The sequence below is a fragment of the Chlorocebus sabaeus genome, chromosome 6 (assembly GCF_047675955.1).
Source record: "Chlorocebus sabaeus isolate Y175 chromosome 6, mChlSab1.0.hap1, whole genome shotgun sequence".
Taxonomy (NCBI): Eukaryota; Metazoa; Chordata; class Mammalia; order Primates; family Cercopithecidae; genus Chlorocebus; species Chlorocebus sabaeus.
Genome location: NC_132909.1, coordinates 9,825,638 through 9,847,401, shown reverse-complemented (window position 1 = coordinate 9,847,401; position 21,764 = coordinate 9,825,638). Strand labels below are relative to the sequence as shown.

General features: G+C 51.1%; 1 protein-coding gene across 4 annotated transcripts in view; it reads right to left on the bottom strand.

The window, feature by feature from the left end:
- The window catches only part of LIG1 (DNA ligase 1), a 50,788-nt gene extending 29,078 nt beyond the window's left edge, over nucleotides 1-21,710 (bottom strand). Inside the window, exons 1-11 of one of the 4 annotated variants that reach the window (XM_037991335.2) lie at nucleotides 21,584-21,710; nucleotides 19,511-19,584; nucleotides 15,336-15,425; nucleotides 14,449-14,584; nucleotides 10,117-10,243; nucleotides 6,992-7,087; nucleotides 4,510-4,617; nucleotides 3,369-3,491; nucleotides 3,045-3,123; nucleotides 769-849; nucleotides 429-485 (exon numbers count right to left, since the gene is read on the bottom strand). In XM_037991335.2, the coding sequence (XP_037847263.2) occupies nucleotides 429-485; nucleotides 769-849; nucleotides 3,045-3,123; nucleotides 3,369-3,491; nucleotides 4,510-4,617; nucleotides 6,992-7,087; nucleotides 10,117-10,243; nucleotides 14,449-14,584; nucleotides 15,336-15,425; nucleotides 19,511-19,527 (914 nt within the window). In that variant the 5' untranslated portion in view covers nucleotides 19,528-19,584; nucleotides 21,584-21,710. Of the gene's footprint in view, nucleotides 1-428; nucleotides 486-768; nucleotides 850-3,044; nucleotides 3,124-3,368; nucleotides 3,492-4,509; nucleotides 4,618-6,991; nucleotides 7,088-10,116; nucleotides 10,244-14,448; nucleotides 14,585-15,335; nucleotides 15,426-19,510; nucleotides 19,683-21,579 lie in introns of all 4 variants that reach the window. The other 3 variants (XM_037991338.2, XM_037991337.2, XM_073016242.1) reach the window with 3 other exon arrangements.
- Between the last annotated feature and the right edge of the window lie 54 nt (nucleotides 21,711-21,764).

The following is a 21,764-nucleotide window of genomic DNA, read 5'->3' as shown; positions in this document are numbered from 1 at the left end:
CCGAGATCCGGCCACTGCACTCCAGCCTAGGTGACAGAGTGAGACTCCGTCTCAAAAAAAAAAAAAAAAAAAAAGTGCTGGTAACATATGCAATGTGAGAAAGAAGGGACACTACAGAGCAGTCACAACAGGCTGGAACCATTTAACCAACATGGACACATATGGAAGTGGGGTTGACAGTGAAGGCAGGAAGCAGAATGAGCCGCACATCTGGGCTCACCCTTGTGTCTTGCTCTGACCCACGAGAACGAGGCGGAAAGTCAAGAGGACCTGCTTTTGTGACCATGTCTGACATCCACGATCATACACCCGAGTGGGGTCGGAGGCCAAGTTGAAAGGATTTGGCGGAACAAGGCAGCATGGACCGCCGTGCAGAGGACAGAGCCAGAAGCGTCCCCACCCCCGCCCAGGCAGGCCTGATTAGTTACCGGGCAGACACCTCCTCGATCTTCTCAAATGTCCGGGCCACGGCCAGGTAAGGGACCCTGGGGAAGGAACAGAGACACAAGAGCGACAGTGGCGCAGGCTATACCACGCTGCCCGTCTGCACCCTTGCTTCTTCACGCCTCCTTGGGACACCCTTGCCAATACCCAAATGCATCAGCTCACTGCCCAGGGCTGTCTCTCTGTCCCTTTCAATGCTGCTGATTGTCGCCAAAACACAGGAGGGAGAGACTTGACCATTTCTCCCAACCAAGGCTCTGCTCAGAGAGCCTCCGGCGGCAACAGGGACTGCAGGGGGACAGTGTGAAAAGGGAGAAACCTCACTTCTGGCCGGGTTTCCAGCAGGCGTCTTCCACGGGATGGTAGCTGTTCCTGGCAGGATTGTAACTGGATGGGTCCAGGGGTCTAGGGAGGCAAAAGGGAGGTTGAATTGCAATAGAGCCCTGGGTCAAAGCGAAGTCATTCCTCCAACGGTGATGTGCCAGGCTCTGTTCAAGGCACACAGTGCAGAGCTGGATGAAACAAAGTTTGCTAACCTGGAGCTCACATTCCTGCAGGAGAGTCAGAGGAAAGCGGGCAAAAAAAACCCCTGTATAAACACATCATTAGTTTTAGGTGTTAAAAAAAATCTTTCAGAAAACAAAAGAAAGCTGAGTAGAGGGAGAGGACGAGATGAGAGGTGTTGCTTCACAGGGCGGTCAGGGAATGCTGGAGACATCTGGGCAGAATGAGGGGAGGGGTTAGCATAACGGGCAGCAGGGGAAGAGCATTCCAGGCAGAGAGAATGGCGAGTGCAAAGGCCCTGAGGTACAGACACGCTTGAGAAACAGAAAAGGGATCGCATGGCTGGGGTAGGACAGAGGGAGGTGCGTACAGTCCTGGGTGTCGCGAAGTGCCAGGTGCCGTGCTAATGCCACGTTGATTAACAATCAGACGTGCAGGTGCAGTGGGAGCTGGGGCCTGAGGGAAGCCTGCTGGGCAGGGTGGGTTGGGGACAGTGTTCTAGGCCAGGGGCAAGCGTGTTCAGAAGCAGGGCGGAGGCTGGGTGCAGTGACTCACGCCTGTAATCCCAGCACTTTGGGAGGCTGAGGCGGCTGGATCACCTGAGATCAGGAGTTTGAGAGCAGCCTGGACAACATGGTGAAACCTGGTCTCTACTAAAAAATACAAAAATTAGCCAGGCTTGGTGGCAGGCACCTGTAATTCCAGCTACTTGGGAGGCGGAGGCAGAAGAATCACTTGAACTCAGGAAGTAGAGGTTGCAGTGAGCTGAGATGGCGCCACTGCAGTCCAGCCTGGGCAACAGAGTAAGACTCCGTCTCAAAAAACAAAGCAGGGAGGAATGACAGGACATGGGGACACGGTGTGTGGAGGGAGCAGGAGGAGGCTACAGATGCCAGGAGGCTGCAGTGTAAGGTGGACAGGGCTGGCTCATGACAGCACCGGGAAACCCAGCATTTATCCGCTGTGCTGGGGGGAATTGCAGATGGGTTTCGAGCATGGCAGGGGGGGTGACATCATCACTATAGGATATGTATCCACCCGCACATCCGATCAGTCTTCAGTGTGGCCTCCTGCGTGCGTATTAGGTGTCATGGGAATCAGCCCAGACATCTCCTCAAATCATTAACAAAATTACAGTGAAGCAACGAATTGTTTAACAACCTACTCAGTGTCCCACAGCCCCAGCACACTATGCACATCACCAGGGCCAGGGCAGGGCGGCCAGCTCTCTATGGTTCATCCCCACGGGCCGCCCCAGGGCGGGCACAGAAGGGGTGTTCAGGGAATTTTAAGGCAGAGGAGATGCGCCTACTGGCTTCCAGCACATACACTAAATCTGGTGAGTTCAGGCCAGGTGTAGTGGCTCCCGCCTGTAATCCCAACACTTTGCGAGGCCGAGGTGGATGGACCACCTGAGGCTAGGAGTTCAAGACTAGCCTGACCAACATGGTGAAACCATGTCTCTACTAAAAATACAAAAATTAGCTGGGTGTGGTGGCGTGCACCTGTAATCCCAGCTACTTGGGAGGCTAAAGCAGGAGAATCGCTTGAACCTGGGAGGTGGAGGTTGTAGTGACCTGAGATGGCACCACTGCACTGTAGCCTGGGCAACAGAGCAAGACTCCGTCTCAAAAATAAAAAATCTGGTGAGTTCAGAGCCAGAGGAACAGAGAAGTAGGAAGTGAGGCCAGAGAGGGAGGTGGGGGTCAGCTGTCGAATGGGCGTAGATTTTCTCCTGAGGGCTCTGGGGAACCCTAGAGGGCCAGAGTCAACTCTGGGTGTTAGAAAGATCCCCCAGGCTCTACGGGGATCAGACTGAGGATGAAAGACTGGAGGCAGGGTCAGGGGGTGGCTGGGGCCGTGGTCAGCAAACTCCGATCCTGGACCGTTTCTATAGGTCCTGGGAGCTAAGAATGGTGTTGCAACAGGGGCCAAAGTTGTCCCGTAAAGCCTAAAATATTTACTCCCTGGCTCTTTATAGAAAAGGTTTGCCGAGTCCTGCAAGAGGAGGAAGCCTGAGCTGGGGGTGGGGCTGTGGGAATGCAGAGAAGGAAACACAGCTCGAAGACCCTTTCCAGACCCGGACACTGACTCACCCCTCAGCAGCTCCCTCCTTTCCTGGAGCCCCTGGCTCCTCCTCCTTCACTTCTTTTTTGATTGCTGGCTTCCGGGGCGCTAGGAATGAAGATAGAAAACAGTGGGTCTTTTCTCCTTCTGGTAGCCCCCAGCTCCCATCCATTCTGCACCCAGCACTGCCCCAGTGCGTGGGGAGACGGGTGATAGGCTGGTAGAGACAAGGCTGACTTTCCAACCAGCAGGAAAGGGAGAAGGGTCTCACAGCATCTCAGGCCTCTGGAGACAGGCCCACCAGCCTCCTGCCTGGACAACCCCAGGAGGTGGGGTGAGCAAGGGAAACTCACTGAAGAAGCTGCTGAGCGTCTTGGGAGCGCCGCGGGGAGGCTTGCTCTGCTCTTCCTCCTCCTGCAGCTCCTGCCTCGTGGCCACCTCGGGCTCCGAAACGCTTTCCGTCGGGGTCTCTGCTTCTGTGTCGAGAGCGCTCAGACGGTGATGCAAACTCTTTTGACCCTGAGTCTTTTTTTTTTTTTTTTTTTTTTACCTCCAAGATCATTCTGACCCCGTGGATGGAAGATATAGCTAAACCTACCCTTTTCCTTTTGGCTAGCTTTGAGCTGAGATCTCAGGCCTGCTGTCTACTCCTCAGTGCTAAACTAGTGGAATTCTAGCACTTGGCCTGCAATAGGAGACTTAGGAATAGTGGTAAAAAGAAATCTCATCCTCATGAGAAGAAAATATTCCCAGTCCTCCCAGCAGTTGCAGAAAATCAGATACAACTCTGGATCCCTAAAATTCTCCCTGCAAGCGTTTCTAACACAGAGGCCTCACGGCCACTTGGACCACCCTGCGAGGGTAACTTCAGCCTCTAAAATCCTGTAACTCAGTTTGGTTGTCTAACTTAATTAATAACATTTAATTTACACCTATGACTTCTGAAAGCTGTGAATACATTTTATCTTTTACTTTTTTTGAGGCAGGGGAGTTCTTGCTCTCTCACCCAGGCTGGAGTGCAGTGGTGCGATCATAGCTCACTGCAACCTCCACCTCCTGGACTCGAGCAATCCTCCCACCTCAGCCTCCCAAGTAGCTGGGACTACAGGTGCGTGCCACCACACTCAGCTCCTTGTTGCAATTTTTTTGGTAGAGATGGGGTTTCGCCACATTGTCCAGGCTGGTCTCGAACTCCTGGGCTCAAGCAGTCCATCCACCCCAGCCTCCCAAAGAGCTAGGATAAAGTGTAAGCCACCGCACCTGGCCTATGAAGACTTTTTAAAGAATGACTGGCTCTTTCCTCCTTTCCCACATGCATGGGAAAAAATAATTTTTAAAGAAAAACCCAGTAATAAAAACTATTCTTCTTCTAGATTTTGCACTTAAGCAGTAAGTTTGAGAATCTATGCCTTGTTTAAATTAATTGTCCTCCAAAGACTTCTGACCCCAAAATCAGGAGGCGGGGCAGGGCAGAGGAGAGGACCGGAAACTCACCGGAGGTCTTCAGGGGCTTGGGAGGTGTGGGGGGCTGGTCCCTGTCTTCTCCTTCCTTCTCTGTTGCCACTTCAGCCTCTGTGAGGCTTTCTTCTGGGGTCTCCACTTCTGACAATAGACAGAACGGTCAGATGGCAAAAAAAACACAGTGAACCTACAAAGGCATTTTTACTCTGGAGGCAATCTGCCCTCATCTGTCATCTGTTTTGTTGTTGTTGTTGTAGTTGTTGTTTTGAGACAGAGTTTCATACTTGTCGCCCAGGCTGGAGTGCAATGGTGCGATCTCGGCTCACTGCAACCTCCGCCGCCTGGGTTCAAGCGATTATCCGGCCTCAGCCTCCCGAGTAGCTGGGATTACAGGTACCCGCCACCACGTCCGGCTATTTTTTTGTATTTTTAGTAGAGATGGGATTTCACCATGTTGGCCAGGCTGGTCTTGAACTACTGACCTCAGAGGAGCCACCCGCCTCGGCCTCCCAAAGTGCTGGGATTACAGTTCTACCTTGTACCAATCCAAGGTATCTGTTAAGTGGCGGGCCATGTAAGACCCTGCTCCTTGTCAACCCCAAGCAAGGCAGGGACCTTGGGGGAGTCCAGCCCCCATTTGCCTATGTAGCCAAGACATACACGGTGTGTCTTTCCTTACAAATGATTCCTTTAGTGTTATTCACCCTAAAATAGAACCTGAAAGGGTTAAAAATGCAAATAACAGCCTGCTATAGACAAAAATTTTTAAAGTTTAAAAAAATCATACCTCTAGGGTCACAATAAAAACTGCAAAAACCAACTTGGGAAAAACCTGCCTTAGTAGAAAGAGGCCACCTTCGCTGCCCCTCACTGGACACTGACAATGGCTGAAAGTGTAGTTTACAGTAAAATTTGTACTAAAAATTATCAGTAAGAAATCAAATCTTTTTTTTTGTTTTTGAGACGGAGTCTCCCTCTGTCGCCCAGGCTGGAGTGTGGTGGCGCAATCTCAGCTCACTGCAACCTCCACCTCCCAGGTTCAAGTGATTCTTGTGCCTCAGCCTCCTGAGTAGCTGGGACTACAGGCGCCCGCCACCATACCCAGCTAATTTTTGCAATTTTGGTAGGGATGGGGTTTCACCATGTTGGCCAGGCTGGTTTCTAACTCCTGACCTCAAGTGATGCACCCGCCTCAGCCTCCCAAACTGCTGGGATTATAGGCATGAGCCACTGCACCTGGCCAAGAAATCAAATCTTAACCAAATTTAAATCTGCCCTGGGAAAATGGACCTTTTATTTGTTAGCAGAAACAAAAAACTTGACGACCTTAAAGGCTGCAATTGGTGTAATCTCATGCAGGCCCCAGATGATCAATGGATCAGATCTTTATGGCTGTTTCCGGTGGGTTCACCAACACGCCGGGAACTCACTGAGCACTGCAAGGTATTTTGGATTTTTCAAAGGAAACCCGGCGACACCTGTTGGCCACTGTATGAACTACAAGTTCGAGGTATTTCAGTTTTCAGTATCACGTCACATTCCTTGCAACGACACTGCATCTCTGCAAAGCTGGGTTTTCATAGGTTGCTGCTATAAAAATCAAGTACTGTACAAAAATCAACATAGAACAGGATATGACGGTGGCAGTTTTCAATTAGATTCCACTGTTTAAGATGTTATAGAGTATCCAAGGCATTTCCCACAAGTAATTGTGGTTATTTAAGAACAAAATACAGGCTGGGTGCAGTGGCTCACACCTGTAATCCCAGGGCTTTGTGAGGCCGAGGTGGGCGGATCATGTGAGCTCAGGAGTTCGAGACCAGCCTGGTCAACACAGTGAAATCCCATCTCTACTAAAAATACAAAAATTAGCTGGGCGTGGTGGTGGGTGTCTGTAATCCCAGCTACATGGGAAGTTGAGGTGGGAGAATCACTTGAGCCTGGGAGGTGGAGGCTGCAGTGAGCCCAGACTGCACCACTGTACTCTAGCCTGAGTGACAGAGTGAGACTCTGTCTCAAAAAAAAAAAAAAAGAACAAAACACAAATATTACCTTTTTTTTCAATGTATGTATAGTATCTACTAGATGTTTGCATATAACCACTTAATCAATAGAACTGATAAGGTATTGGCCTAGGAGCACCATAAAAAAAATTACTAAGACATCATGGGTGCTGTGAACTAAGCAAGTTTGGGAACCTCAGCTTGATGGTAAAATTTACAACGAAAAGGAAATCATTTAGAAGAAAATAGTTTCCATTAAATAAATATAAAAACAGAAAATAAAAACGGGAAATTGTGCCTGAATTATGACTACATTAAGATGTCCAAACAAATATATCCCACAATGTTTTCAGAACAAAAGTTCCCATATTGCTAGGTGGAATTCCTGGGGTTCTTGGACACAGGCATCAAATTGGCAGGGTCCGATCCGAACATCCTGAGCTCTCAGGCCCCTGCCCTTGCGGATCCCCCACCACACACACACACACATTGCTCTCCTCCTGGGGACTCACCTTCCTCCTCCTTCTTCCTTTTGGCTTCTCTGTCCTCGTCCGCACTCTGCTCTTCCAGGACTTCCTGAATGGTCCGTTTTGGGAGCTGCTTCCGAGCTGGGGAGGCAAAGGGCTTGGTGTAGCTGACCTCGCTGGCTTGTGTGCTGCCATCCCAGAGAACTCAGACTCGCTGATGTAGCCCCTGGAAGGCTCTGGGCCCTCTCCCCTTCTCTGCCTGCACACAGCCACTGCCCCAGTGCAGGCCACACCCTTCAATCCCTGTTGCTTCCTGGCTGTGTGACCTTGAGCAGGTTACTTAATTTCTCTGTGCTTTGCTCTCTCACGACTGCAGAATGGAAATAATCCCCACAAGGAAACAATGATGTAATGTACTCGGCACAGTACCGATTCCAGCAGGTCCCCTGAGCTCCCCACTGCTCCCCTCAGATCTTAACTGCCTCCAAGTGTTCCAGACAGCTTCCCCGGAACCTCGGAAGTCTGGAAGTGGCAGGGAATAAACTAGCCCCAGGAGAGGCCCTCACCCCATGGTCGGCAGGAGTTGGTGTATCAATACCCCAGCTGCCTCGCATCTCACGGATCACTCTGGAGCACTGACACCGTCCTCCAGAGAATCCCACAAAACCAAGCTCCAGCTGCCCAGTGTGTAGCAGAACTAACAGCCCGTCCCGTGTTGGCTGCTCCCCTGCCCTGAACCACCCTCTGTTCCCTGCACCTCCTAAACAAATCACTTGCATTTGGATCCCTGTTTCAGAGCTTCAGAGCCTGCTTCCAGAAGACTCTAAACTAACTAAACCTAACTAACCCTTGATGAAGAGCTCACACGAAGGCAGTTACACGCAGCTTCACTGTTATATCTCATGGTGGCCACTGCGCCACCTGGTCCCTGGTCTCCCAGCCCCCGGTGGCTCCTTCAACCTTCTATCAGCATGGCAGGCACTGTCTCTCCCTGCTCAAAACCCTTCCGTGATTCCACATTCTCTGCTGTATCCAGGATAAAGTCTTTTGATGTCTACCCTGATCCTACCTAATCTCTCTCCATCTGACCTTCTAACCCTTCCCACACCACATACTCCACCTTCTTTGATATCACTGCTAAACTGGGGTGTTTCCAGACACACCCAGCCATGTCACCCCTCCCGGCCTCAGCATGTGTGGTTTGGGACCCAGCTCAATGTCCCTCCCTCTGAACACGATCCCCTGACACGCCCCCAGGGCCAACCTCAGCGTCCACCCGGAGCTCCTAGCATGCCCTCAGCCACACTGTGACTTCCTTATGGCCGCCTTTCATTCAGGGATGAACCTGCCTCCCCAGCTCACAGCCCTTCCGTGGCTCCCAGGATCTGCAGCACGAAGCCCAGACTCCTTAGCTGGGCGTGCAAGACCTTTTCAGATCCAGCCCCCACTCTCCTCTCTAGCTTACCTCTCACCACGTGCTATCCTCAAACTTTCCCTGCTCCTCAGATCGCATCCGTTTCTCCAGAAACAAGGAAGTGGATGAGAGGCCCCAAACATGCCGTGCTGTTCCCATCTCGAGGCCTCTGCACGCACCTTTCTTGTCTGAGAAACGTGCATCTGTCCTTTCTCAACATGGCCAACTCCAATCCATCTTCTAAGATTCGGCTCAGCCATCACCTCCCCCGGGCTGCTTGACTTCTGAGCTCCCAGAGTACCCTGCGTCACCCAGCATCGTCTGATGGAAAGATCTGGCAAGCCATGTATGTAACCTTAAACTTTCTTGTAGTCACGTTAATAAAAAGCGGGGAAAACCAGGTTGAACTTGGTTTGAAGAATCTATGTTGCTCAACACATCTAAAATAGTATGATTCCAATATTCTTTTTTCATGCTAGGTCTTCAAAATCCAATGAACTCACTGCACATCTCAAGTTGGACACCAAATGTTTCGTCGGAAACATGGTCTGTGTAGGTTTCATAAAATGTACGACTATTCACATACCAAAGCTACTCCAAAATTACGTGGGAAAAGTGCAAAGTCTTTACTCACCGAATCTCATATTAGCTTTCAAATGTAAATTCAACTGAAAGGATCTAACATGAAAGATTCAGCTCCTCTGTCACACTCACCACACTAAAGCGCTCAGAAGGCCGGACCGGACAGCAAGGGCTCACGCTGCCCCGCGTTATGTGTGGGTCTCTCGCCCTGTTCTTCCCCCACAGCAAACATTCCCACTCCCTCTTAGGACAAAGATGCTGTTCCCCAGGTTGGCTTTCCAGGACCTTCTCACCTCATTGCTCATCGTCCCCAATCCTGCCCTCTGCACACCAGCACGCCAGGCCCTGAGCGGCCCCCAGGCCTTCTCAATTTATATGTTCCCTTGCCTAGCATGCTCCCCTCCTCCTTTGCTGGTTGCCTCTTCTTTGTCCTAAAGGGCTCAGTTTGGTGAGCCTCTCTTCCGGAAGTCTCCCTTGAGCCACGGCCCCACGCTTGTGTTCCCACATGAGCTGTGAGGCCTCCGTCTCAGCAGATAATTACAATCACAATGACCAACAATGACTGAGCCCTGACTGAGGGCTGGGCCCAGTTCCGAGCAGCGTACACGTGCTATCTTCTAACTCAGATATTTCTGTGTGGTAGGTGCTGTCATTATCATCATCTCTACAGATAAAGCAACATAAGCTCAGAGAAGGTTGGTCATTTGTCCCAGGTCATACAGCCAGTGGATGGTGGACCTGTGCTCTTAACCACAACACTGAGACCACCACTGTCATAAGGATAACAACCTTGGATGGAAATCCAAGCGGGCAGAAAGGCAGGCGACTGGCCAGTGTGGTGGCTCACGCCTGTAATCCCAACATTTTGGGAGGCTGAGGTGGGTGGATCACCTGAGGTCAGGAGTTCGAGACCAACCTGGCCAACAAAGTGAAACCCCGTCTCTACTAAAAATACAAAAATTAGCCAGGCATGGTGGCATGCTCCTGTAGTCCCAGCTACTCAGGAAGTTGAGGCAGGAGAATCGCTTGAACCCAGGAGGCAGAGGTTGCAGTGAGCCGAGATCTCGCCACTGCACTCCAGCCTGGGCAACAGAGCAAGACTACGTCTCAAAAAACAAACAAACAAAAAAAGAAAGGCAAGCGACTGAAGGGGCAGCGGCCCGTGTGTTCTCACCTGTGCGACGCTTCGGGATCCCTGATGGGGAGCTGTCCATGGGAGAGGTGTCAGAGAGGGAAGCGTTGTTTTCAGGAGATGTGGCAGGATGGGGCGGGGAGACCTGTGAGCAGTCCGGGGCAGGCTTCTGGAAGAGGAAAGAACAGTTCTAGAGTGAGTGGGGAAGGAGAGACTCCATTTCCCAAAAGCTGAGAGTAGAGGGGACCGAAACCTCTCTCTGTGTCTACCCTCCTCTCTGACCCTATGGTCTCAGCCCTAACTCAGGTCTGGCCTCTTCTCACCTGGGCCATCATCCCGCCCTCCAGTGCAGGATCATGGTCCCATCAAGGACCCCCCATAGCGCTTCTGTTTTCTGCAGTAACAGAATCTTCAATTCTCCTGCCTCAGTCTCTCGAGTAGCTGGGACTACAGGCCTGTACCACCATGCCTGGCTAATTTTTGTATTTTTAGTAGAGACGGGGTTTCACTACGTTGGCCAGCTCTACACAACGGGATGTCAGGGGAAATGATATACACCTCTTCGTATAGTTTTTTTTTGAGACAGGGTCTCACTCTGTCACCCAGGCTCGAGTGCAGTGGCACGATCTTGGCTCACTGCAATCTCCGCCTCCCAGGTCCAAGGAATTCTCCTGCTTCAGCCTCCCGAGCAGCTAGGATAACAGGTGCACGCCACCACGCCCAGCTAATTTTTGTATTTTTTATAGAGATGGGGTTTCACCATGTTGGCCAGGCTGGTCTCGAACTCCTGAGCTCAAATGATCCTCCCGCCTTGGCCTCCAGAGCACTGAAAATACAGGCATGAGCCACCGTGCTCAACCTTCTCTCCATATAGATTGGATGTTTGTTCCCTCCAGGCCGCATGTTGCAATCTGGTCTCCAATGTTGGAGGTATGACGTGGTGGGAGGCATTTGGGTCACGTGGGCAGATCCCTCATGAATGGCTCGTACCCTCCTTGTGGGAGGAACCGAGTTCTCCCTCTACTGGTTCACATGAGGGCTGTTGTTTAAAATGCCTCTCTCGCCATGTGACACACCTGCTCCTCCTCCACCTTCCACCGTGACTGGAAGCATCTTGAGGCCCAGGAGCAGATGCTGGCATTATGCTTCTTGTACGGCCTGCAGGACCGTGGGCCCAAATCAACCTCTTTATAAATAAACTGCTCTCAAGTATTCCTTTATAGCAATACGAAATGGACTAACATGCATTTCTTGGTTCAAATAACATCCACTTAATGTTGAGTGGGTGCCCTCCTCTTCCTGTTGGTGGAATATGGGTGTTCACAGGGACAAGGGCATCTACAGAGAGCAGACGACAGCACAGAGGAAGCCTGGGCCTCTCACTCTGTGAGACTGTCACATGAATCCCGGACTCTGCACTCATGAGCGAGAAAAATAAGTTTGCATCTTGCCTGAGCCACTGCTACTGTGTCTCGGTTTCAATCACTCACTTCTCTTCTTACAGGACCCTGTGCCAGTTATTAAGTGATTTTCTCTCAGCTCCAAACCCATCACTGTCTAGTCTCCCTCGTGATGCCAAGACTGGGACTCCACAAATCTCCTTCTTGCTCTGGCACCAACTCGGCATCAGGCAGTGCCAATGGAGGGAACTAGAGGGCACTGCATGATTGGAGGCATAGCCGGCTTCTCTCCACCTGGGGGCTCAGCTGCTGGATCCCACTGACAGTTTTTTCTAACATTCACGGGGCTTGCCACATGGTACCTGATCAGAGACACTGGCTGGCATCTCCCACCCAGTGCTCCCTTCCTGAAAGATCAGAGTTCCAGGCTCTTGAGGCACCTTCTCTAAGCTCAGAGACCTGCCAGCAGTCTCGCCACAGAGGTGTGAATTTCAGCTCCAAAGCCACAGGGACGGTCACTGCACCTGGCAGTTGCTACCTCCATGATGCCTTAGAGTTAGTTCTCTCTTTACCCCTTCAGTTACCTATTTAACAACTGCACACCTAGTGACCATCCTTTAAACGCCCTCTGTTCAAATCACTGGTATGGTTTCTGTCTCCCACTGAGACCCTGATGGAGACAGAGGTCTCAGAGAATTTTTTTTTTTTTTTTTTGAGACAGTCTCACCCTGTTGTTCAGGCTGGAGTGCAGTGGCACGATCTCGGCTCACCACAACCTCCGCCTCCGGGTTCAAGCAATTCTCCTGCCTCAGCCTCCTGGGTAGCTGGGACTACAGGCCCATGCCACCGTGCCTGGCTAATTTTTGTATTTTAGTAGAGATGGGGTTTCACTATGTTGGCCAGGCTGCTCTCGAACTCCTGACCTCGTGATCCACCCGCCTCGGCCTCCCAAAGTGCTGGGATTACAAGCGTGAGCCACCATGCCTGGTCAGAGGTATATTTTAAACACCGCCCAGGACTAAACAATCTCTGCCTCTCTTCTGCCCAAAACTCTTCCTAGCTCCCCAGAAGCCTCAGGGTAAAGTCCAAGCTCCAAAAGAGATCTCTGTCCTAATACCTGGAACCTGGGCATATGTTAGGTTACATGGCAAAGAGTAATTGAGGTTGCTAATCAGTGGACCTTCCGATAGCAGGATTATCCTGGACTATCCAGGTGGGCCTGATATAGGCACAGGGGCCTTCAAAGTGGAAGAGGGTGGCAGGAGAGGAAAGTTAGGGTGAGATGTGGCCACAGAAGGAAGGCACAGAAGGAGGCAATGCCACGTGCCTTTTTTTTTTTTTCAGACAGAGTCTCACTGTGTTGCCCAGACTAGAGTGCAGTGGTGTGATCTCAGCTCACTGCAAGCTCCGCCTCCCAGGTTCATGCCATTCTCCTGCCTCAGTCTCCCGAGTAGCTGGGACTACAGGCGCCCGCCACCACACCCGGCTAATTTTTTGTATTTTTGATAGAGATGGGGTTTCACCGTGTTAGCCAGGATGGTCTCCATCTCCTGACCTCATGATCCGCCCGCCTTGGGCTCTCAAAGTGCTGGGATTACAGGCATGAGCCACTGTGCCCAGCCACTTGCTTTGAAAATGGAGAAAAGGGGATCTCTGGTGGCTGCAAAAGGCAATTCCTGGATTCTCCCCTAGAGCCCCCAGAAATGAACACAGACCTGCTGACACCTTGATTTTAGCCCAGTACAACCCATTTCAGACTCAAGACTCCCAAACCGTAAGACAATAAACTGGCATTGTTTGAAGCCACTGCGTTTGTGGTCAATTGTTAAGGCAGCAAATGGGAAGCTAATATAGGTGGTGAGGAAAGTTTCACTGAGGAAGTGAAATCTGAGCAAAGCATGGAAGAAAGCAGGGGACTGAGCCAGGTGCGTATCTGGGAAAGAGAGTTTTAGGCTGGGAAGAGAGGTAGCGGCCCAGAGGTGGAAGTGCACCCAGTGGGTGTGGAAAGCCAGGACAGAGCGAGCTGAGGAAGAGCTGTCGATGCAGCTGCAGATGTGATGGGCAGGGGGAAGCGAGGAGGAGCAGGAGGGGCCTGGTAGGTTTCCACAAGGCCTGGCTTTGGCCTGTGGTGGTAATACCAGGGGGTTTGGGCGGGGAGTCACAGGACCTGACCTCACCACTGACAGAATAAGCAACACCATGCTTTGGACATCATCCGCAAAGCAATGAACACGCATTAAATGACTTTAACAGGGGAAGAGAGTGATCCAATGTTTTTGGAGAAGTTAAAAAGCCCTCTGACCACAGGAGAGGCTAGATATACTTCTGAGCCCTTATTTTTTTTGCTTTATTTTTGAGGCAAGGTCTTGCTCTGTCACCCAGGCTGGAGTGCAGTGGTACAACCGTAATTCACTGAAGCCTTTGAACTCCTGGGCTCAAGCGATCCTCCTGCCTCAGCCTCTCAAGTAGCTAGCACCACAGGCATGCGCCACCACACCTGGCTAATTTTTAAAACATTTTTTTGTAGAGATGGGGTCTCGCTATGTTACCCAGCCTGGTCTCGAACTCTTGGCCTCAAGTGATCCTCCCACGATGGCCTCCCAAAGTGTTGGGATTACAGACGTAAGCCACTGTGCTGGGCCTTGAGCCCTTACTTTACATCAGGCACTATTCTCAGATCTGTATGTAAATGAACTCATTTCATCTTCCCAGTCACCCTACGAGGAAGGCGTTATCAGGAGCTGCACGTTACAGGTGAGGCACCCAAGACGTAACTTGGTAAAGGAGACCACCCGAGGCCCTAGGGCAGGGGCAATTAGGACTAGGCCATCTGCACCCGACACAACCAGGAAACGCACCCACTTCTCCCGGGCAATTTCTCCAGAATCCTCCTCAACAGCTGCTGTGCACTGTTCCAAAGGCTAATGGGAATTAGTTTCTTCGGGTAAAAATGGGCAGGTTGATGGGGACCTACCTGGCCTTTAGCAGGGCTAAGGGCTTCATCCTCCTCTTCCCCTTCGCTGCCCAGGACCCGGGCCGCCTTCCTCCCTGGCCTCTTTACTGGAGAGTCACTCTCGGACACCACTCCATTCCACTCTTTCAGTGCCGCCCTGGAAGGTGGGGAAATGGGGGTGTAAAGGGGTGACTACAGCAGGCAGAGTGGGGTCACTGCTCACAAACACCCTGGTTTCTTTGCTGTTTCCTTCCCTTCCTTTCAAGCATCCAATGAATATTCCCTAGTTGCCTCCTCAGCAAATCTCATCGTTTCATCCATTAATGCATCCATCCACCTGCCCACTCATCCACTCACCCACCCGTCACACATCTCTGGAGGCCTCCGCAGTGTCTGCCCTGTGATGGGTGATGCTGAGGAGCAAATGGAGTCCCTGCCTAAGGCTCCACTGGTCTCCAGCATCTATTGGGAAACCTTCTTTTTTTCTGAGATGGAGTTTCGCTCAGTCACCCAGGTTGGAGTGCAGTGAGCCGAGATCACGCCATTGCACTCCAGCCTGGGCAAGAGCGAGACTCCGTCTCAAAAAAAAAAAAAAAAAAAAAAAGAGTATCGCTTCTTCTACTTAGATGAGACAGCATTAAGATGTGGCCAGTGGCCAGCTTCTCTGCATCATGGAGAATGTCTGGTTGTAGAACGAAGCCAAGACCTGCAGAAACAGACCAATGGACGACTCCGAGGCCCTGGATCCAGCTGTGCCTGCAGCTGCTCTTGCTCTTGGACTTCAGGCTGCCTGGCTGAAGAAATCTTTCGGGTCCCAAGACATTTTGCATTAGGTTTGTACACTCACAACCAAGAGAATCCTGACTGCTAAAGGAAAAAATTCACCATATCCCGGCCGTGTGACGTACTTCGGAGGGGGCTCCGTGTCTCTGCTGACGTTGGATGCCTCCTTCTCAGGCTTCTTCGCTTTACCCTCTTTCTTGGGGTGGAAGAATGACCTAGAGGAGCATAAAAGGGGATTAAAAAAGGAGAATCACAGCACCAATACCCTGCCTATCTCTGCTGCATTCTATAACTTCTAATACCATTTCCCATCTCAGCACATAACAGAGAACTTCAAACAAGCCCTTTAACCTAACTGATAAGGAAACTCAGACTCAGACAGAGAAGGCAACACTGTACTTATTTTTCTGCCCTTACTTTTTGCAAGACACGATACATCCCAAGTTTCATTCAACAAATATCAACTAAGCACTTTTTAACTTTTCTTTTTTTTTTGAGACGGAGTCTCGCTCTGTTGCCCAGGCTGGAGTGCACTGGTGTGATCTCAGCTCACTGCAAGCTCCACCTCCCGGGTTACAGCAATTTTCCTGCCTCAGTCTCCCGAGTAGCTGGGATTACAGGTGCCTGCCACAACGCCTGGCTAATTTTTTTTATATTTTTGGTAGAGATGGGTTTTCTCCATGTTGGCCAGGCTGGTCTCAAATGCCTGACCTCAAGTGATCTGCCCACCTCGGCCTCCCAAAGTGTTGGGATTATAGGCATGAGCCACCACACGCAGCCTAAAAAAATTTTTTTTTCTAGATGGAGTTTTCACTCTTGTTGCCCAGGCTGGAGTGCAGTGGCGTAATCTTGACTCACTGCAACCTATGTCTCCTGGGTTCAAGCAATTCTCCTGCCTCAGCCTCCTGAGTAGCTGGGATTACAGGCGGCCGCCACCAAACCTAGCTAATTTTTTTTTAATTTAGTAGAGATGGGGTTTCACCATGTTGGTCAGGCTGGTCTCGAACTCCTGACCTCAGGTGATCCACCTGCCTCCCAAAGTGCTGAGATTACAGGCGTGAGCCACTGTGCCCGGCCTAACTAAGCACTTACTATGTGCCAGGGTCTGTTCTGGGCCTGAGGGGTTTGGCGGTGACCCAGACACATGAAGTTCCTGCCTTCAAGCAGCTGACACTCTGGTGAAGGACACAAATAGTAAGCAAACAACTAAATATAAAATGTTGGGGCCGGGCACGGTGGCTCACGCCTGTAATCCCAGCACTTTGAGGAGGCTGAGGTGGGCGGATCATGAGGTCAGGAGATCGAGACCATCCTGGCTAACATGGTGAAACCCCATCTCTACTAAAAATACAAGAACAGGCCGGGCGCGGTGGCTCAAGCCTGTAATCCCAGCACTTTGGGAGGCCGAGATGGGCGGATCACGAGGTCAGGAGATCGAGACCATCCTGGCTAACACGGTGACACCCCGTCTCTACTAAAAACACAAAAAACTAGCCGGGCGAAGTGGCGGGCGCCTGTAGTCCCCGCTACTCGGGAGGCTGAGGCAGGAGAATGGCGGGAACCCGGGAGGCGGAGCTTGCAGTGAGCTGAGATCCGGCCACTGCACTCCAGCCCGGGCGACAGAGCAAGACTCCGTCTCAAAAAAAAAAAAAAAAAAAAAAAAAAAAAATACAAGAACAAAATTAGCTGGGAGTGATGGCGGGCGCCTGTAGTCCCAGCTACTTGGGAGGCTGAGGCAGGAGAATGGCGTGAACCTGGGAGGCGGAGCTTGCAGTGAGCCAAGATCGCGCCACTGCACTCTAGCCTGAGCGACAGAGCGAGACTCTGTCTCAAAAAAAACGTTGGAAGGCATGCAGTGCTCTGAAAAATATAAAGAAAGTAAGGCACTTTCCAACTAACTCATTGGAGATTGCCTAGAAGGGGGCTTCTTCCTAAGAACAGAGTGCTGAGAGGAAAATTAGGAACTTTACAGTGGAGAGGTCTGGCCAGCACTCCCCTAACCAAGCGATGAAGGTTAGCTTCACCAGCGACGTCACAGGAACCTTATATGCGCCTGACACCAGCCAGCATCTTTCGGTGGTGTCTTTCCGAAAGCCCATAACCCTAGTGTAATTCTGAGAATAACACTGCACATACCAACACCGGGGACAGTTCTACAGGATACCTGTTCAGTATTCCCCAAGACTGGCAAACGTCATAAAAAACAAGGAAACTCTGAGAAACTGCCACCCAGAGGAGTCTGAGATGTGATGATTAAATGCAATATGGTACCCTGAATTGAACTCTGGAATAGAAAAGGACATTTAAAACAGAAAAAATCTGGTGAAATTTGAATAATAAAATACAGAGTTCAGTTAAGAGTAATGTACTGACGTTGGTTCCTCAGTGGTGAGAAATCGATCGTAGTAATGTATGATCGTAGTAATGTATGATCGTAGTAATGTGCTGTCGGGGGGCTGTCCTATGAACTGAAGGATGTTTAGCAGCGTGCCTGGCTTTTAGCCACTAGATGCCAATTGGCAATGGAAACTGGGCAAGGGTATACAGGACCTGTCTATACTGTCTTTGCAACTTTCCTGTATCTCTAAAATTATTCCAGAATAATAAGTGTATTTAATCTTCAAAAAGAAAAAAAGAGGCTGGGTGCGGTGGCTCAAGCCTGTAATCCCAGCACTTTGGGAGGCCGAGACGGACGGATCACAAGGTCAGGAGATCGAGACCATCCTGGCTAACACGGTGAAACCTCATCTCTACTAAAAAAAATACAAAAAACTAGCCGGGCGTGGTGGCGGGCGCCTGTAGTTCCAGCTACTCGGGAGGCTAAGGCAGGAGAATGGCTTGAACCCGGGAGGCGGAGCTTTCAGTGAGCTGAGATCCGGCCACTGCACTCCAGCCTGGGCGACAGAGCGAGACTCCGTCTCAAAAAAAAAAAAAAAAAAAAAAAAGAAAAAACAAAAAGAAAAGGAAAATCATGCAAAAGCAAGGGGACACAAAGCATCATCAGCCCTGGAGAGACAATCCCCAGATTCCTTATCATGGGAGAAAAATGGAACCCAGGACTTGCGTAAGCCACTCACTACCTCCTAGGTTTCTGGGACGGATGCCCAGGTCTGGGTCTCTCTCTACCATCCACTTTCTCCTCCTGGTAACAGCCCCTCCGTTTTCCTCTTGGGATGCTTCTTACCCCACACTCTCTCAGTACGCACGATTTGAGTGCGCTGGCCCTTTTGCTCGTGACCAGGGGTGGACACGTGACTCAGGCTGCATCCCCGCGGCCGGTTCAGGGATAGGTATGTGGTCCGAGCTGGGCCAGTGAAACTGGGCTCTAACACCCTCTTTCCACGGGGAGGCTAACCAGGGGAGAGCCTGCCTGAGGGTGAGGACAACCTCAAGGACAGCAGAGCTGAACAATGAAGAGAGACAGATTCCCAGGGAGAAAGTTTTGGCAACTGGATGGAACCAAGCCTGAGGCTGTTTACTCCAGCAGGTTTCAATGACGTAAGTCAAGTCACGCCCTTTCTTGTCTTCCTGAAGCCAGACTGCATTAACACGAGGTTTCTCAACCTAGACACTACTGACGTTAGGCCTGATCGTTCTGTGTTTTCGGGGGGCTGTCCTACGAACTGAAGGATGTTTAGCAGCATGCCTGGCTTTTAACCACTAGATGCCAATGGCAAACCCTGTGTCCCTAGGTTGTAACAACCAAAAATATCTCCAGACACTGGCTGGGCGCAGTGGCTCACGCCTGGAATCCTAGCGCTTTGGGAGGCTGAGGCAGGCGGATCACGAGGTCAGGAGTTCCAGACCAGCCTGACCAACATGGTGAAACCCTGCCTCTACTGAAAACACAAAACTTAGCTGGGCGTGGTGGCACGCACCTGTAATCCCAGCTACTCAGGAGGCTGAGGCAGGAGAATCGCTTGAACCCGGGAAGCGGAGGTTGCAGTGAGCCGAGACTGTGCCACTGCCCTCCAGCCTGGGTGACACAGCGAGACTCTATCTCCAAAAAAAAAAAAAATATCCAGACACTGCCAGATGTTACCTGGGGAGCAAAACTGCTGCTGACTGAGAACCGCTGGGGTGGGTTTCTGTTCCTTGCAACTAAAAAGAGTGGTTCAATACACCGTCTTCCATATCCCACGGCTCATTTTCCTTACTATTTGACTCCTGGAAATTCCAACTCAAAATCTAACGTAAGGGTTTTTTTGTTTGGTTTTTGGGGGTTTTTTTGGTCCAGATTTACAGAAAGAAACAGAGGACTTGGAGAATGAAAGACTCAGGGGCAAGGGAGGGTCCTCACATGATGCTTCGCTGCATGTTGGCGCCAGAATTCTCCGTTCCTGTCCAGCACTTTTCTTCGTCTGTCAGCTGCTCCTGGAACAGAAATCCAAACACTTGTTGAGGTGACTGGTTGTGCAGAGATCCAAACACATAAAACCCTTTCTTTCAGAAAGAAGAAGAAAAAAAAACCCCTGCTCTATGCCTGACAGGCTGATCACATTCTCAAATACCCTCAATCCTCAAGTCAGCCCTCCAAGACAGGTGTGATCATCCCCACCTCATAGATGAAGGCACTGAGGACAGGGGGACACAGCTGGGGTTCAGGCAAGGCTTCAAACCCCGGTGTGGCTGGCTCCAAAGCCCATGTTCCTTCCTCCTTACCACGGTACTCAAGGCTGGCTTCTCAACTCCGTGTACTGCTGAGTTGGGGGAAACAAACTGGTTGATGCCTCTGGAGGACCACCTGGCACCTCTATCAGAATGGCAACCTTGCTTCTGTGTATTTGGCCCACAGAGACCCTCACAGCTGGACCAAGCAGGTAACAAAGTTACCTGCTGCAGCACCAACTGTAATGAGAAAAGACTGCAAACTGGTGGAATGTCTACCCTTAGGGAACTGGTTCCCTAATTACTGGAATACCATATGGTGGAATATTGTTCAGGGTTACAATGAAATGAATGATAGATAAAAGGTATGGGAATTTTTTTCCGGGGGGTGATAAAAATATCCTAAAATCGATCATGGTAATAACTGCACAACTCAGTGCAAAAACTAAAAACCACTGACTTGTACACTTTAGATAGACAAACTGTATGGTTTGTGAATTATATCTCAATAAAGCGGTTACCAAAATGAAGAAATGACAGGAAAAATATCAAGTGAGGATGAAACAGTACTCAGTGATAAAAAGAAACAGCACTGATACAAGCAACAACTTGGGTGGATCTCCAGGGCATTGTGCAGAGTGGAAAATAGGTCACATCCTAATAACATATGATTCCATTTACATAACACTCTCCAAATGACAAAACTAGAGATGGTGAACACATCTGTGGTTGCCAGGGGCCTGGGGAGTTCTTATGTGGAGAGGGAACTGTTCTATATCACAATTATGATGGAGGTTACACAAATCTATACAAGGGATCAAACTGTACAGGCACACAGATACACAATCACACTCACACACACAAAAACTGGTGAAAATTGAACAAGGTCTGTAATCTAGTCAACAGAACTGTACTGATGTCAATTTCCTGGTTTCGATATTGGGACTACATAAGATGTCACCATTAGGGGAAGACGGATATACTATTTTCACAACTTCCTTGAATCTATAATTATTTCAAAATAAAAAGTAAAAACAAGAGGTAAGCTCCACCCCTTTATCAAGCATACATTAGGCCAGACTTTTCCCCATTCAGATGATTCTCTATCTTTTGTGAGCCCTTCACCTAGACCTGGACCTTACCAGTGACCTCTCCCTGACATCACCTCCCTCCAGTAGGGCCCACTCCTTTCAAGTGATGCTGCTGCCCGCAATTTACCTTCCTCTAGCCCCGCCCCTTTCAGATGGCCCCGCCCTCAGCACGTCCGGTCCCCAGCCAGCCCCGCCCCTCGGCACCTCCCCATTTCAGGTGGCCCCGCCCACACGCAGTCTCTCCCAGGCCTCGCCCCTCAGCTCCCTTCAGCCCCTGCCCCTTCCAGATGGCCCCGCCCCTCGGGGGGGCCGTCCTAGTTCAGGCTGGCCCCGCCCACACACAATTTTCCCCCCGGCCCCGCCCCTCAGCTGCATTTGGCCCCTCCCCCTTCCAGGTGAACTCGCCCCTCAAGGCCTCTTCTCAGAGGCCGTGTCCAACCGTCTCTATCTCTCGTCTACCCTCTACCTGGCCACTCTCCCTCTAGGGGATATCTCTCTGAACCCTCCGGCGGCCCGCAGCCCGCGCTCTTCCCTCTCCACCGCGCTCTCGGCAGCCTCAGCGTCCCCACGCCCGCTCCTCTGCAGACACCCCGACATGGCGAAGCATGGACCCCAAGCATTCGGCGCGCCCGCCGCCCTCCGTCTCCCATCTGCTCGCGGGCGGCCCCACTTGCCTCGCGCTGGTCCCGCGCGCCGCTGCCCGGGCAACACACTCAGATCCGCCGGGCGCGCCTCTACAGTCCCAAGTTCGCGCCACGGCATTCGCGCGCAGACGCCGGCGGGCGGGGGCGGGGCAGAGCCTAGGGGCGGGACCTGGGCACCGTGCGCACCGCCGCCGTCGCGCGGAGGACACTG